Source organism: Nycticebus coucang, chromosome 20 (genome assembly GCF_027406575.1).
Source record: "Nycticebus coucang isolate mNycCou1 chromosome 20, mNycCou1.pri, whole genome shotgun sequence".
NCBI lineage: Eukaryota > Metazoa > Chordata > Mammalia > Primates > Lorisidae > Nycticebus > Nycticebus coucang.
The window spans coordinates 34,048,174-34,065,928 of record NC_069799.1 but is presented as its reverse complement, the minus strand read 5'-3'; the positions used below and the strand labels follow the sequence as shown (position 1 = coordinate 34,065,928).

At 39.7% G+C, this 17,755-nt stretch overlaps 1 protein-coding gene across 1 annotated transcript in view; it reads right to left on the bottom strand.

Annotated features, from left to right (window-relative positions):
* The window catches only part of LOC128572303 (zinc finger protein 91-like), a 351,229-nt gene that overhangs the window by 310,729 nt on the left and 22,745 nt on the right, over nt 1-17,755 (bottom strand). The window contains exons 2-3 of the mRNA XM_053572122.1: nt 15,961-16,087; nt 14,966-15,061 (exon numbers count right to left, since the gene is read on the bottom strand). Coding sequence (XP_053428097.1) covers nt 14,966-15,061; nt 15,961-16,087 — 223 coding nt within the window. The remainder of the gene's footprint in view (nt 1-14,965; nt 15,062-15,960; nt 16,088-17,755) is intronic.

The window sequence follows — 17,755 nt, the reverse complement described above, 5'->3', positions numbered from 1 at the left end:
CTCAAGGCATTGGCAGCTGCAGTTACTCTAATACAAGAATCAAAGAAACTCGCTTTTGGTTCCCCTACTACTGTCTTATCCCCGTATTCTCTATCTCATCTTTTGACATACAAAAATCTTCAAACCCTGCCACCATGCCTCATTCTTAACCTTCCAATTCTCTCTTATGTGACACGTCATTATCTTTTAACACATGTCCCACACTAAAGCCTGCATCCCTCTTGCCTACTCCCTCTGACTCATCACCCACTCACAATTGCCTTCAAACACTAGACACTCTTCTCCCTTACCTCTCCAACAAACAAGAAAGACCTCTTCCTGATACTGATTTCTAGTTTTTGGATGGCAATTTCTTTATGTATGTGGGAACTCATAGAGCAGGCTATGCAAATGTGTCCTCCAATGAGATCATCGAGGCACACTTTCTTCCCTCTTCCACCACTAACCAACAAGCAGAACTAATAGCACTAACTAGAGCCTTCACCTTAGCATGAGACAAATCTCTCACTATCTATACTAATTTTAAGTATGCATTCCACGTATTATTATCCCATGCAGCTACATGGAAAGAGCGAGACTTATGTAACACCAAAGCTAACCCTATTCTAAACTCTCACTTTATTTCAAACTACTAGAAGCTTCTAAATTGCCTAAAGCTATAGGCATTGTCCATTGCGGTTCACATCACTCTAACCACTTGCCTATATCGAAGGGTAACAACTGAGCCAATCGTGCAGCATGTGCACCTGCTCTCCAACACTCATCTCCTGACACCTCCTCTCACCTCCTACTTATTTCTGTTCCTACTGCTGCTAAAGTAAAGGAAATGAATCAACCTCCCACTCATAAATGACCTCCTCATTTCTCTCCACAAGTTGTTTCACCCCAACTCTCAGACTTTACTACAATTTCTCAAAGCTTTCTTTCCTCTCTCACAGGTAGATTCAGAATTTCTCAATCAACTTACATCATCCTGTGAGATCTGCCAGCGCTCCAACCCACAAACAAAGTCTTGAATCTCACACTTTCCAACTCACCAGGCTATGGGACTTCTTCCTGGAACAGACCGACAACTTGATTTCACACACATGTCTAAGATCAAACGTTATAAATACCTCTTTAGTATTAGTAGATACCTTCTCAGGTTGAATTGAAGCCTTTCCTACTACAAACAAGAGGGCTACCACTGTTGCCTCTATCATACTCAAAGACATTATTCCCTGCTTTGGGATCCCCTGTTCTTTACAGTCTGACAATGGACCTGAATTCACCTCCACCATTTCTCAAACCTTAACTAAAGCCTTATGTATCCCATGGCACTTCTATATTCCTTTCCATCCTCAATCTTCAGGGAAAGTTAAAAGGACTAACAGATCCTAAAATCTACCTTAACCAAACTTTCGTTCGAACTTCATTTAGACTGGGTCATTCTTCTACCTCTGGCACTTCTATGCCTACATTCCGTACCACAGAAACCCTCCAACCTCTCTCCTTTTGAGTTTATGTTTGGTAGACCCATTCTTCCTTCAGGACTTACACCATAAGATAGCCAATTATCTCCTTCAATCTTGTCCTCTCTTCTTCAGTAATCAGAGTCATCAGACTTCTCCTCTTGGTTCACTCAAAACCCACTCTGGGTTGCACTTCTACCTTTCCTCACACCTATAGTTGTCATCCACTTAGGCTGGTACCTGTGGCCCCATGAATAACTCATTTTATTCAAACTCAACTCTCAAAGTTATCTCAACAGGTAACTACTCAGTCAGTGCTCCAAACCTACACCCCAGATACAGCTCCCAACCTACAACAAAAAGAAACTGTTCTTTGTGAATGGGCTAAACTCTACTCCAGGCCACAAAACTTTCCTGAACAACACTTCTAAACAGCCACCACTAAAAGGGCAGTCTGAAAACAAAAACTTACATCCTCTAAGCAAAAAAGATCATAATCGTCCTCTAGTTGGCCAATTGAAACTACGCGCCTCTCTTAGCAGAAAAAAGCTACAGAAGAAAGAACTTGATGTCAATGTCCCCTATCTCAAGACCAACCCCCTATTTTTAGCATATCAAGAAGGAAGGAGTATTAGATAATTGTCCCAGAAAAGTCCCTTCCCCAGAAAACCCTTTCCTGCTTTCAACAGACCAAGACTAGCTGTGTCACTCTTAAAGTTACAGCTGCTTTCCAAGCACAAAGAGTTGGCTACTAGACATCTCCTTATCTCCCAGTATCAAAACTTACCTCATCTCCCTGTCCCAATTACCCACTGAAAATTTCAAACTTATGCCCTGCCCCTAATGGCTCTTCTGGCCAGAGCAGTAACTCCTTATTGGCTATTCTACCATCCCATCACCATTCTGAGACTTCTCCTAACTAAACCTATACAAAGGTACACTTTTATTTTGTGCTCTCCCTCTCTGTTTTCGTTCCTCCTTGATGCTGCTCTGCAGCATCCCTCGCCAATAAAGACCTATCATACAAGCCTTCGTCGTCTGTGAGTTCTCTGCCAGCCGAGTGTGGCCCTTTCATGTATTATTAAAATTAATGAAAGAATATAATTTGTATTCAGGGCTAACTACAAATAATCCTCAGGCAGAGATGCATCCATGAGAACACAACAAGCCATGTGTAAAAAGAGCTATGGAGTTCATTAGATAAAACCCACATTGTAGCTCCTACCTTCAGCCTGGAGGTGCAACGTGTACCCCTATGTTGTGCCTGTGAGTTCGAAGGTTAAACACCACCTCCTGCATGAAGCCTCCTGCAATGTCAACCCCTCACTGGAGACCTGACCTAATTTCACCCTTCTCTGAACTGCCATAGCCTTTGCTTGGAACTCCCAATGTTGTTCATCTGTCTATCAGGGACTAAGTTATTTCTCTGAATATTTTTAGCTAGACTTCATGATGTACATTCAAAATGCCTTCAAAGCAGAGTCTAACTCCTATTAAATAGGTGCCCAAGCCTAGCACAACTGAACACTCAGTGAACAGACTTTCATTCTTATAGTCGAAATTTGTGAAGCAGGTACTCTTTGGCAAGAGCATATCCAGTGGCCCTAGAATATCGAGATGAATAAGTCATGGTTCCCATCCTTAATCAACAAAAGAAAAAATAAAAAGTGCTGTGGTCGGGCGGCGCCTGTGGCTCAGTGAGTAGGGCGCCGGCCCCGTATGCCTAGGGTGGCGGGTTCAACCCAGCCCCGCCCAAACTGCAACAAAGAAAATAGCCGGGCATTGTGGCGGGCGCCTGTAGTCCCAGCTGCTCGGGAGGCTGAGGCAAGAGAGTCGTGTAAGCCCAAGAGTTAGAGGTTGCTGTGAGTCGTGTGACGCCACGGCACTCTACCCGAGGGCGGTACAGTGAGACTCTGTCTCTACAAAAAAAAAAAAAAAAAAAAAAAGTGCTGTGGTCAAGAAACTGTCAGCATTCTGTCCTCATTCAGACTTTCGTCCCATGGCAGTGCTGTCACTCAAGGACAGAGAGGTTGGGGCCTGAGACCACATCCAATAAGGGCTGCTGCAATATGAACCGTCCAATGAGATGCACAGCAGAAGGGAGAAGGCAGCTCCTGAGATCCGGAACAGCATGTCTCTTGAGCTGGGCACTTATCTGGGGTTCCCTCTTCAACCGTTGCTACTACCGGACCATTCAGGTGTCTGCAACATCCTGTGTCACCCTGTGACCTGCAGGTACTGGGAGATCTGTAGGGAGGATGCTGGGACATCCCTGAAGCTGGGAAATAGTGAGTCTAGGAGACTGGGTGTCCTGAGAGGGGGAGGGACGTGGTTGGAGCCAGAAGTGGCTGTGGCGGGACTGGGCAATTTCACTTCAGTTTTAGAGTCTTCAGAGTGAAGTTTGCCACTGGAACCCCTTGGCCCTCAGACTCCTGTGAGCAAAGGGTGCATTGGGGCAAGCAGCTGGGACTCTGTTGCTGCGGCCCCTTCCTGGAGCGACTCAAAACTGTGAATTCAAGCAATCTACCAGCCTCAACCTCCCAGAGTGCTAGGATTACAGGCATGAGCCGCTGTGCCTGGCTTATCTAGACAACTTTTAACACTAAATATTTGTTTCACATGCAATGTACATGCATGTATCAATAGATAGACTGCTTAATTCTGCACCTTGAAATCTGGGCAAATTCTTAAATACTTGTATGGGAGAACTGAGCTAGCAATATGATGGGAGTGAGTCCACAGAATTTTTTCCGTGTCTGGTGGCTTTCATGCCCTGCTTTACAATACTGTAACAAGAGCCCACAAAAAACCACCCCTTTACGTTTTTAAGTCCCCACTGCAATCACAGTCGGAAACATTTTTAAATTGTTTTTATTGTTATGGTGAGTAAAGGAAAGGAAAAATATCTCAAACAGACCTGTTTTTTTTGTTCTTTGAGACAGAGTCTCACTATGTCAACCTCACTAGATTGCTGTGGCAGCACAGCTCACAGCAATCTCAAATTCTTGGGTTGAAGCGATTCTTGTGCCTCAACCTCTCAAGTAACTGGGACTACAGGTGCCCACCACAATGCCTGGCCATTTTTTGTTGTCATTGTTGCTTTTTTAGCTGGCCAGGGTGGGATTCAAACCCACCAACCTTGGTGTATGTGGCTGGTGACGTACCCACTGAGCTACAGTCACCGCCCAACATCTGCTTATTAAAGACCAAACCAGGAGAGCCACACACACCCTGAATCTGGATGAGTAAAAATAAGGATGTTTTACTTGAGCTTCTACATGAAATTGGGAGGTAAAGATTCAGATCCCTACTGCCCCTGTACGCAATGCCCCACTGACCCTTTTAGCAGACCTGCTTTGAAGAAGAAGGCCCAGATAAACACAATCAATCAATCAGTAAGACACTATTGAAGGGTGCATGTGCGAAGACCTAAGGAAGAAGTCGTATCTTGATGTGCTTGCATTGCTACTACTAATGATGTTATAAGTTTTAAACTAATACTCAATTATGGCTAGTAGATTTGAAATATTATTACACCCCATACACTAAGGGTGGCAGGTTCAAACCCGGCCCCGGCCAAACTCCAAGAAAAAAATAGCCGGGTGTTGTGGCAGGCACCTATCGTCCCACCTACTTGGGGGGCTAAGGCAAGAGAATCGCCTAGGCAAAGAGCCGGAGGTTGCTGTGAGCTGTGACATCACAGCACTCTACCGTGGGTGATTAAGTAAGCCTCTATCTCAATAAATAAATAAATAAATAAATAAATAAACAAATAAAAATTTAAAAAAATTCGTGGTGAAAAAAAGAATTTGTGGAGAAATCATATTATTGTCATTTACATTTTCTTTGTGTAAAATCTCAAAGCATATTAAATGCTTATTGATAATATGTATTCCTTCTATAATTTTAATATTGATCACTAACAAAAAGAAAAAATATTCTTTGGTTAATATTTTTGCCTAATTTTTCAAATTTCTTCTGTTTATTTTGATTGATCTCATTTTACTGTAGGATATTAAATGTAATATAAGTATTGCTATCTGTGAGACATTTGTCATATACACTCTTTGGAGATAGAGTCTCACTCTGTCACACTGGTTAGAATGCTATGGCATCATAGCTCTTAGTAAGCTAACACAGTTGAGCTAGAGCAATCCTCTTGCCTCAGCCTCCAGAGTATCTGTGATGACAGTGGAGCACCACCACCCTTGGGTAGTTTTTCTGTTTTTAGTAGAGAAAGGGTCTGGCTCTTGTTCTAGCTGGTCTTGAACTCCTGGGCTCAAGTAATCCACCTACCTCAGGCTCCCAGAGTGCTAAGATTATATGGACCAGCCACAATGAGTGGCCACATTAGTTTTATTTCATTTATATATTTTTATTGACATTTTACACTGGGATCACTACTTCATCATATAAATGTAGTGAATTTTTATGTAGGAAAAATGATAGTACTTGGCTTTCTTTTGTACTTTGACAAATACTTTCATATTACAGACCATGAGATAAACATTAATGGTTTTGAGCATTTTACATTTTAGATAATTGTGAATTTTATCCAATAAAATTCAATTTAACTACATGTGGTTTATAGGTCTGAGTTTTCTTTACTTCTTCATCCCCATCCTCAGCTTCCCAAACCCACAGGTCTCATTGTAGCTGTAAGATAGCCTTTTATCATCTCAGTAAATGAGAAAAATTTAATGATAAACTAGAAATAAGTTTGAAAGCAGAACAGTACCTACATGTCACTAAAACTTTTTATTTACGCGTTGCAGTTGTGTTTGGACAAGAAATTTAAAAGTAAGAATTATTAGGCTACAATATAGACCATGGCTGACATTCTATGAAATAGGCCTCAGTACTGATCTGAAACTGATATAAATAGACATCAATTAACTATAGCTTGGAAAAGAGTAAATAAAAGAACCATGGAGAATGATATAATCTATTCTTTTAAAAATGTGTGTATTTGTAAATTCATAGGAAATGATTATACTCCAGAAGAAAAAACACTAACTGTTAATAGTTTCTTCTATGAATCAAGTGACATTGGAGGAAAGGGGAGATTTTCTACTCATAAAGACCTGTAGAACTTGTCTTGGTACAAGGACTGTGCCACATACCTCATTCCTGAATATCACTATGGTCACACTCAAAGTACTCCCCTGGGGAAGCTATGTACTGATGCCAGTGCCTAATCTACCCTTCAAAGCAGTTTTGGAACTCTTTTATTTTCTTCGAATGCCCATCGAAGCTGTTGTTGTATTAACCTTGACATTCTGAATGTCAGCAAAATGCCTTTTTTTTTTTCTTCAATATTTCCTTTATCTTCAGGGAACAAAAATGTCATATGGTGCCATATCAAGTGAATAAGAAGGGTGTTCCAATACAGTAATTTGTCCACTGGCTAAAGACTCCCTCGCATACACTGTCACGTAAACTGGTGCATTGTCATGATGCTAGAAACATGAGGGGTGGGATTTCAGGATTTTTAGTTAAAATTATCCTACCTCTTTCCCTATTGACATTTTCATGGTCTGCTATGCTTCTTACAGTCAGTCAAAGATTTTGATAGCCCCTAACGTGAATTTTTGCAAAGTTTTCATTAGTTCTGCTCATTATTAGCTGCCCTGACCAATCTTCATCAGTAATGCTTTCTCTCCTCTCAGAAAAATGTTCAATCCATTTGTAAACTGCCATTTTCTTTAGAACTTTAAGAACATAATCTTGCACTAAATTGTTACAAAAAATACACAAGTAATCTGTAGAAGCTTTAAACAAAGTCTGGGGCAAAGCCTGTGGCTCAGGGGGTAGGGCGCCAGCCTCATGTACCGAGGGTGGCAGATTCGAAACTGTCCCCGGCCAAACTGCAACAAAAAAATAGCCAAGCATTGTGGTGGGCGCCTGTAGTCCAAGCTACTCAGGAGGGTGAGGCAGGAGAATCGCCTAAGCCGAGGAGCTGGAGGTTGCTGTGAGCTGTGATGCCATAGCACTCTCCGAGTGTGATAAAGAGAGACTCTTTCTCAATAAAAAAAAAAAAAAATGATAACAAAAAGAAGTCTTTGTTTTTAAAGATTCCCTTTTCAGTCGGGCCAACTTGTTCATTCAAAATGTTTATAAATTCACCTTTGCAAATATTATGCCTTACATGGACTACATTAGAAATACTGAAGCCCTACGTTTGTCCCAAATTCTTCTTAAACCATGACTTACTTTAGGACAAATATCATTATATTAGGTTTTGTCCTACACAAAATCATTCTCTCCTTACTGTTCCTCACACCTGTGTTTCTTCATGTTCATTTTTTCTTCACATCTCTCTCCTACATACTGGTTCCTTCTTGCCTTAATTTTTCTCTTTTGACAGAACATTTTATCCCACTTAAGTCTTTCCTTTCTAAAGGCCTAAAACAGGAGGCCTGTGGATTTAAAGAAATTAGGTCTCCAACCTAAAGTTAAGACTTCATCCAAACAATGGGGTAGGGCAGGTGGAAAGCACTAAAAGGGATAAACAGAAACATCATCAGCCAGTGATGGACTTTAGAGCACACAGGGGGGTTGTATTTTATGTTCTATCCTTATGACAGACTTAGGAGAGGGACACAGAGGCCCTGAGTATCCAGGGAGAGCAGAAGAGTGGCTCTAATGTTATTAACATCACTTTGTTTACTCTGACAGAGGCAGACAGCTCCCCAACAATCAGCTACCCCAGAATCAGAAAGTAGACCTGTACTGAAGTTAGAGCTTATCCATCAGACTAAAACAGTTCCAGTTGGTAAATGCTGGTTAAGGGATTTCACAGGGTCTGGAAGAAGAGTATGATCCCCTGTCTCCAAGAGAGTGCAATGTCACTACCAGTGCATCTCTTTAATGGAAACTCCAACTCTCAGGCTGAATCAATGACAAATACAAAAGAGGGCATGGTCCCAGCACAGTCCCCTTCCTGAGCCATTTCCTACTACAGGAAACCACATAGTGAGGGAGGGCTTAGCCCCGGTGTCTTCTCACCTGAGCTTCTAGAGAAACTCTGTCCCTGACAACCTTCTCTAGTGGTGGCAACCATTTCAAAACTTCCTTCTGCTTTTGGGGCCTGGTGCTGGCCTGGCTTTCTCTCACTGACTCTTCCTCCCCACTCTGGTTATCAAGACCTTAAAAATCTTGTTGAACATTCTGGTTGTGGAGCCTGAGACACCTTTTTAAGCTTTCAAATATCAGGCCTAACTGATGGGATGAAGTGCATTGTGGAGGTGAAGACAAAAAGAGATGAAGCAGGGATAGGTAAGGAGCTACATTACCTGGAAAGCAAAGACAGTGTGAGACCCGTAGGTGTAATAAGTAGTATGAGTAGGCAGAGTGAATTAACAATATTTATTGTTCTATTAACTTATCTTGCTGAAGATGTGTGTTTTCCTCCCAAATTTTGGCACCAAAATGTCACTAAGGGGGCCGGATGTCAGGTATATGTTCCCTGTTTATTTGTTCCAGGGGCCAAAGACAGAATGGTACCAAGACAGTGGAATAAATGAGCAAAATAAGTAGATACGTGTACGCAAAAGATTAAAGTTTATTAGAGAACAGTACACTCCAAAAAATCACACATCTTTCAAGTAGAGAAGACGCTGGATTAGTAAGATACTTTGCCTTTACATAGATTTTCCAATTCTATGTTAAGTGGTGTGGGGGTAAATATTCATAATTTTTCCTGGAAGGAGGGAAAACTTCCAGAAAGGAGAGTCTTCCCATGTTCTATCCTTGTAACGCAATTTCTAGAAGTTATCATTGTATTTGTGTAGTGTGATAGAACTGGTACAAATTGTACTATGTTAATGAAAATAGGTCACTTGAGCTTACAGTCACATTACTTGAACCCATGATTCAAACATCCCTTTTTGTGGCCTTGGCTGTATGTCCACATTGTGGCCTCTCTATGTCTGAGACTCATTTTTGTAGAGCAAACATCAGTTCACTTTTTGGAAGCCTTCTTAAAAAGCCAGCTTGTGTTTCACGGAAGCCCCCTTTGCTCATTTTGTTCCTCTTATGATGGACAAAGGATCTCTTAGTATCATCTGCACAGTCTCTTCTCAACCCTACCTAACAGGACAAAGACAACTTTAAGGCTTTGAGACATGATTAACATTTGTAGAGTATTTCTTTCATATGAATTGTGATTTGAAAAGCCTGAGAAACATTTAAAGATATTGTCACATTCTTCACATAGATACAATTTCTCTATGAATTCTGCTATGTACTGAAATGTGTGAGTAGTGGATATAGGATTCAAAACTTTCTTCACATTTGTAGAGGATTTCTCTGTTATAAAATTTTCATTTATACAATGAGCACAAGTTAAACATCTGTCAAGTTCTTCACATCTGTAGTTTCTCTTCCACATGAATTCTATTGTGTACACAAAACTTGAGTACTGGCATTAGGCTTTGCCACATTTTCATACTCTCACATTATTTCTCTGGGATGATTTCTCTTATGTTTAAAAAGGGACGGAGAAACCTTTGCCACATTCTTCACATCTGTAAGATTTCTCTATAGTATGAATTTTGTTATGTGTAGTAAGGTTTCAGTTATAGTTAAGGGAATTGCCACACTGTTCATAGTTGTGGGATTTCTCACCAGTGTGAATTCTTTTATGCCTAGCAAGTTATCAAGACCAGGTGAAGGTACTACAACATTCTTCATATTTTGATGATTTCTCTCCTGTAGGATTTATTTTATGTGCAGTGAGGTTTGAATGTGAGTTCAAGGGTTTGCCACACTGTTCATATTTATAAGGTTTCTCTCCGGAATGAATTATTTTATGTGCAGAAAGGATCATATACGGATTAAAGGCTTTGCCACATTGTTATTTTCATGGTTTCTCTCCAGAATAAATATTTCATGTACAAGAAAGGCCTGAGTATTGGTTAAAGTATTTGCCACATTCTTGGCATTTCTAGGGTTTGTCTCAGTAAAGAATTACTTCATGTACAAAAAGGTTTGAGTACTAAAGGGTTTGACACATGGTTCACATTTGTATGGTTTCTCTCCAGAGTGAATTCTTTGATGTTTAGAAAGGCACAAGTTCTGTTGAGAGGATCTGGCACATTCTTAACATTTCTAGGGTTTCCCTCCAGAAGGAATTTTTTGATGTCTAGCAAGGGTTGAATTAACATGAAAGGCTTTGCCTCACTGTTGACATACCTAGGGCTTTCCTCCACAATGAATTCTGTTATGTACAGAAAGGCCTGCATACTGGTTAAAGACTTTGCCACATCATTGACACTTGTAGGGTTTCTCTCCAGAATGAATTCTTTGATGTCTAGAAAGGTGTGAGTACCGGTTAAAGGCTTTGTCACATTCTTGACATTGGAAGGGTTTCTCCCCAGAATGAATTCTTTGATGTACAGACAGGGTTGAATACCACCTAAAGGCTTTGCCACATTGTTGACATTTGTAGGGTTTCTCTCCAGAATGAATTCTTTGATGTTTAGTAAGGGCTGAATTCTGATTAAAGGCTTTGCCACATTCTTGACATTTGTAGGGTTTCTCTCCAGAATGAATTCTTTGATGCACATTAAGGCCTGAGTTATGGTAAAAGGCTTTGCCACATTCTTGACATTTGTAGGGTTTCTCTCCAGAATGAATTCTTTGATGTACAGACAGGGTTGAGTACCACCTAAAGGCTTTGCCACATTTTTGACATTTGTAGGGTTTCTCTCCAGAATGAATTCTTTGATGTTTAGTAAGGGCTGAATTCTGATTAAAGGCTTTGCCACATTCTTGACATTTGTAGGGTTTCTCTCCAGAATGAATTCTTTGATGCACATTAAGGTCTGAGTTATGGTAAAAGGCTTTGCCACATTCTTGACATTTGTAGGGTTTCTCTCCAGAATGAATTCTTTGATGTACAGACAGGGTTGAGTACCACCTAAAGGCTTTGCCACATTGTTGACATTTGTAGGGTTTCTCTCCAGAATGAATTCTTTGATGTCTAGAAAGGTTTGAGTACTGGTTAAAGTCTTTGCCACATGGTTGACACTTGTAGGGTTTCTGTCCAGAATGAATTCTTTGATGTCTAGAAAGCAGTGAGTGCCAGTTAAAGGCTTTGCCACATTCTTGACATTTGTAATGTTTCTCTCCAGAATGAATTCTTTGATATGCAGAAGGGGTTAAAGAACTGTTAAAGCCTTTTCCACATTCTTGACATTTGCAGCGATTCTCTTCAGATTGAATTCTTTTATGTCCAAAAAGGTGTATGTACTGCTTGTTAAGTTTGTCATGGTCTTCATAGTTGTGGGGTTTTCCTCCACTATCAATACTCTTATGGGTATGATATTTTGATCTGCAGCAAAGACATTTGCCCTCATTTTCACTCTTGTACAGTTTCTTTCCAGTATGACATCTGTTATGCTTAGACAGGTTTGAGCAAGATTTGAAAATTTTGCTAACTTCTTTATATTTGTACCGTTTTTCTCCAATATGAATTATCTCATGTTTACTAACATGTGAGCATGGATTAGAGGCTTTCCAATACTTTATACAGTGAAATGTTTTCCCTACAGTATATATCATCTTATGTCTACTCAGATTTGACAATTGTGTGAAGGATTTCAAACATTTACTACATTGAAAGATTTTGGCATGGGTAGACATTAAACATTGGTCAAGTCCACTGTCATATGCTTTCTGATGCTTACATTCAGACACACTTGCCCAGTCTTTTGTTAAGTTTAAAATTTCAGGGACACAGCTTTGATATCTTCTCAGGATTATCTCTGGGAATAAAATATTTGTGTCCAGATCTTGCAAATGGTCTTGCTCAGGATGGTTAGATACGGCTGAAAAAATTTAAACAATAGCAATTTTAGCCAATGACTTTTTATCAGAATTGAGTGAATACACATTTTATCTGCAAAATCATGCCAAGAACATTAGGAAGATGGCATAATACAGTACACAGGCATGAATATCTTAAAGGTAAATAAATTTTGCTTGTAGGAACTTGCAACACAGCAGGTGAATAGAAGTCCCAGAGACACCACAGAGCCTGGGTGTATTGACTCATGTTTGTAATCCTAGAACTCTGAGAGACTGAGGTGAATGGATCAATAGAGCTCAGGTTTTCAAGATCAACCTAAGCAAAAGTGGACCCCATTTCTCCAATAAATAGTAGTCAGGCATGGTGGCACATTCCTGTAATCTCAGCAATTCATGAGGCTGAGGCAAGAACTGAGGATACTGAGGATGCTGAGTGATGACAACACAGCACTCCACCCAGTGTGACAGAAACTCAGTTCCAAATAGATAGATAAATAAATTTGTGTGTGTATACATACATAATATAAAAATGAAAAAGATAGTAAAAATTAATAATAACATAGCCAGGAGTTGTGGTGGGCACCTGTAGTCCCAGGTACTTGGGAGGCTGAGGCAAGAGAATCACCTAAGCCTAGGAGTTGAAGGTCGCTGTGAGCTGTAACACAATGACACTCTACCGAGAAGGACAAAGTGAGATTTTGTTTCTAAAAAAAAAAAAAAAGTATATATATATATATAATGTATATATAATATATAAATATAACATATATATAAATAACAAAAAGAGACAAATAGAATAGAAAGAAGTTTGTCATATTTACGCACCACAGACTTTATACCCCATCATAATAGAACATGGTGAAAATGGAAGTAAAGTCCCAAATCCCAGCTTTATCCTCAAAAGAAAAAGAGTGACACTGGTGTTAATCCTTCTTGTTTTCTGGGCCTTTCTGGAGAAAAGTTGCAGTCTCCAGTGATCAAGCGTGCTGAAAAGAGTGGTGCTATAGTCTATAAGAGTAACCGGAGGTACTGAAACCAAAAGTAACATATTGTTACAGTAGCAGAGAGACTCCAAGACAACACAGATTTTGGTTTAGCAAGTGATCATAAGCTCTTAAGAGGAAATGTGGAAAAATGCTTCAACTGAAAAATAACCACACACTTCCACAGGCAGAACACTGTCAGAATGTAATGGTCCTTGCTGTTTTAGTACAACGTGTGTCAGAATCTTGCAGGATAAAACCATATCACAAAGTTTGTGAAAGGTGGCTTTTCTCATCCTCCAAAATCAGTGAAAGACTCTAACATGTACAAAATTTTAGGGTGATAAAACTCAAAGACAGAAAAGAAATAATCTGGAATCAACCCTAAAATATAAAGATGTCAAAATTACCTTAACATTATCTGAATAATGCTAAATGGGTCAAATGGGAATGATACAGACAACTAATTAACATCACAAAAATGAAGATATGAAAGGAAATAAAAGCATAAATAAAAAGAAATTCTGAAGTTGAAGAACACAATGAAAATGACCAAGAAGTCTCAAATGTAAGAAGAAAAATATAAAATATCACGAAGCTCACCATACTCTAGCTAAGAGAAACAGAGAGAGTCCCATAACAACACAGATGAAGATGAAGATTGAAAGTCACACACAAGAAGAGAATCTTGAAAGCAGCAAGAGAACATAGACACGTCATCTCTAAGTATGCTCCTGTGAAATTACTAGTGGAGTAATCAACACAAACCTTCCATGTCAAAAACAAGTTGGGTGATATAGTCAAAGTGCTGAAAGAACAAAAACTTCAAAGTCATATACGATATTCGGCAAAACTGCCATTCTAAATGAAGAAAAAATAAATATTTATCATGATAAACAGATGCTAAAAACTGCCACATAAGAAATGTCAAAGGAAGGCCCTTTTGTTGACAATGAAATGACGCTAGACAACAACACTAAATTATGTAAAAACAAGTAACACTGGGAAAGATAACTAAGTACACCTCCGTGAAATTCTGTATTGTTAAAATTATGGTGCACAAAACACTTTAATCATACTTGAGAGTTCAAAGACAAAAACAAAAAGGTAGCACTAAAGCTCTGCTAATGGGTCTACATATTAACAAGATGTAATTGCTGAGGTCAATAAAATCTTTCAGTACAGATGTAAAACAAAATTTAAAAATAAAAACTAGTAACTGTTGTTATCAGTTTAAAACATATTTTGAAAATGTGTAATTGTCGTGGTAACTACAATAAAAATACCTATAATCACACACTGAAATAATAAAAAAAGCAAAGTGTGTTACAACACAAATCAATGAGACACAAATGAAGATAGAAGGGGAAAACAAGATGCAAGAATCAAAGAAAACAGTCAATAAGTTGTCAACAGTAAGTCTTCTCTTTCAAAAATTATGTAAATCTTCATGGACTAAACATCACAATCAAATGACACTAAATAAAGATAGGGATTCAAAAAATGAAAAAAATCAAGATCCATCTATATAGTATCTAAATGATACTCATCTTACATGTAATGATAAAAATGGAATAAAAAATTGCAGGATAGAGGCTCAGCACCTGTAGTTCAGTGGCTAGGGAGACAGTCACATACATGGGGGCTGGCAGGATCAAACCTGGTCCGGGGCCTGCCAAACAACAATGACAACTACAACAAAATGACACTACAACCTACCTGGGGGCTTGACTACTGTCTGGTGTGTCTTCACCTTCCAGGGTTCTTTGCTTTGCTCCAGACAAGTGATGAGGTTGGGCTTAGACAAAGTAAGACCTGTTTTATCAGAAAAAAGGAACATGACTCTTGTTGAAATTCTTGCCAAATATTACCTTGTTAAAGTAGAGAAAAGAACACTTTAGAACATCCTGAAAGAATAATCACCAAATACACATTCCTTACAGAAATTTTAGAATCTTTAAAAAGTATTTAAAGTTGGAGGATTTTTAACTCCACCACTTAGTTCTACTGAAAAAAAAAAAAAATTGGCACTAGAAATCAGACTTAAGTTTTTGGGTAACAATCTATGCCACTAAATTTCTGAAATTACCATCAATCTAGTGAAGGATACAAATCAGCCAGAAAAAGGGTAAGATTAATGTCACTATAAGTCATCTTTGAATTTTCTTTTCTATACTGTGATATACATAAATTTTCCTTAAAAACAAGAAACTGGGCTCAGTGCCTGTGGCTCAAGTGGCTAAAGCACCAGCCACATACACCTGAGCTAGTGGGTTCGAATCCAGCCCAGGGCCGCCAAACAACCATGATGGCTGCAACCAAAAAATAGCCAGGCATTGTAGTGGGTGCCTGTAGTCCCAACTACTTGGGAGACGGAGGCAGAAGAATCACTTGAGCCCAGGAGTTGGAGGTTGCTGTGAGCTGTGATGCCATGGCACTCTATCCAGGGTGACAGCTTGAGGCTCTATCTCAAAAAAAAAAAAAAAAAAAACAAAAACCAAGAAACTGGAGAGGTGCCTATGGCTCAAGGAGTAGGACAATGGCCCCATATACCATGGGTGGTAGGTTCAAGCCTGGCTCTGGCAAAAACAGCCAAAAAAAAAAGAAACTGATACTCATGCAGCCAAAGAAAATATGCAATAAAAACTTTTTACAAAGAGAGAATATGAATTGCTTAGTGTAGACCAGAAACTGTGTATTTCAGTTATCCTCACCTAGGAAGACCAGGTGTCTGTAGTTCTCTAACATGACGTCCCGATACAAAGTCTGCTGAGCCGTGTCCAGGCAGGCCCACTCATCCATAGAGAACTCTATAGACACGTCCTTGAATGTCAACAATTTCTAAAAAACAAACATGTTTACCAAGAAGCCAGGGGGAGACTGAATTTCATTTTTAGTTAAATGACTGAAGAGAACTTATTCTGAATTATATGAAAGACTGGAGTCACCTAATAAGGTAAGAATAGAAAAGAAATATTCCCTCATGTGTTGTCTAACACTGAGGAAAGGGGACAGAATAACATCCACCAAACCAGTGGACACATTACACTTTTTTTGTTGACACAACAGAAATGAAAGGCCACAAATACTGGCATGTATACTTTTGTGCCTTATTTACCTCATACAGTATAAGTCGTGTATGTTTTTTATATAAAAATGTCATGGTGAGCTCATCACCTGTAGCTCAGAGGCTAGGGCGCCGGCCACATAAACAGGGGCTGGAGGGTTCAAACCTGGCTCAGGTCTGCCAAACAACATTTTTCTACTTTCAACAGAGAGAAAGGGAACATTTTCACCATGTCAGGACATAAATTTAAGGTAGAATATTTTAGAGCGTATGAGAAGCTTGGATGAAGAGAATAGAAAGAAGACTCTGCCATATATGTAGAAGAGAAGGATTTTTGAAACCCCTTGACTGTTATAAGAAATAAACTTGCCTTTGAAACAAACTCATTAGGCAGGAACATCACAAGAGATGTAAAGGTTTGCAAACTCTAAGAACAAGATACTGTAGGAGAAAAAGGGGGCACAGCACTAGACCTTGGACACATTTACCAGAGGAACAATGATTTCTTTCTCTTTCTCCTCCTTGACTTGACTTCCTTCTCAGAGGAGATTATCCTAACATATACTCCTGTATCTTGATGATATGCCTTTAAAGACATCGCCCTAACCCTTCACTACTACCACCAACCATATCCACAGGCAGAGGGACCCTAAAGTACAGAAAGAATTTCACCCTTTCCTGTTCTTTATCACAGGAGTCAGGGAGAAGGAGCTTCCACATAAAGAGCAAAGTATACGTTTCTTATTTCTTCGCCTCCAGTGCCCTCACTTGCCACCAATTTCTGCTGTGGGAATGAAAACATGGGCCCTGTGACCTCTTTCTGGAAAAAACAAAATAAACTCCACTCTCTTAAATGTATCTGGAAACCCTCATGCTTGATACTAACTTAACCTTAGCATCACATGCGGACACTTAATGAAAACCACAGGATGACACAACCCAGACTCACAGAATCTGTGGGAAGGCAGAGTCACAGTCAAACTGGCCATTAAATCCTAACTGGAAGCCTAGGCTGAGGACCACTTAGTTAAGCATCACCTCTCCAGGTTTAATATGCATACAAGTTATTTCCCATTATGCCCACTCTAAGTATCTAATTCTGCAACAGCAGCACCTACTCTATTTTCAAGCAAATAATCCCTCAATGCCTATTTATGTCCTTGCTTATGAATTTCAGAAAGAAGGCTGGGCCCATGGCTCACGCCTATAGAAAGAGATGGCAATACATAGAGAATAGTTCATAAATGTTTTATAAGATTTTGTTGCAGGTGGTGCCTATAGCTCAGTTGGCAAGGGTGCCAGTCACAATACACCTAGGGTGGCAGTTTGAACCCAGCCCGGGTTCTGCTGAGCAACAATTACAACTGCAACCAAAACATAGCAGGGCATTGTGGTGGGTGCCTGTAGTCCCAGCTACTTGGGAGGCTGAGGCAAGAGAATCA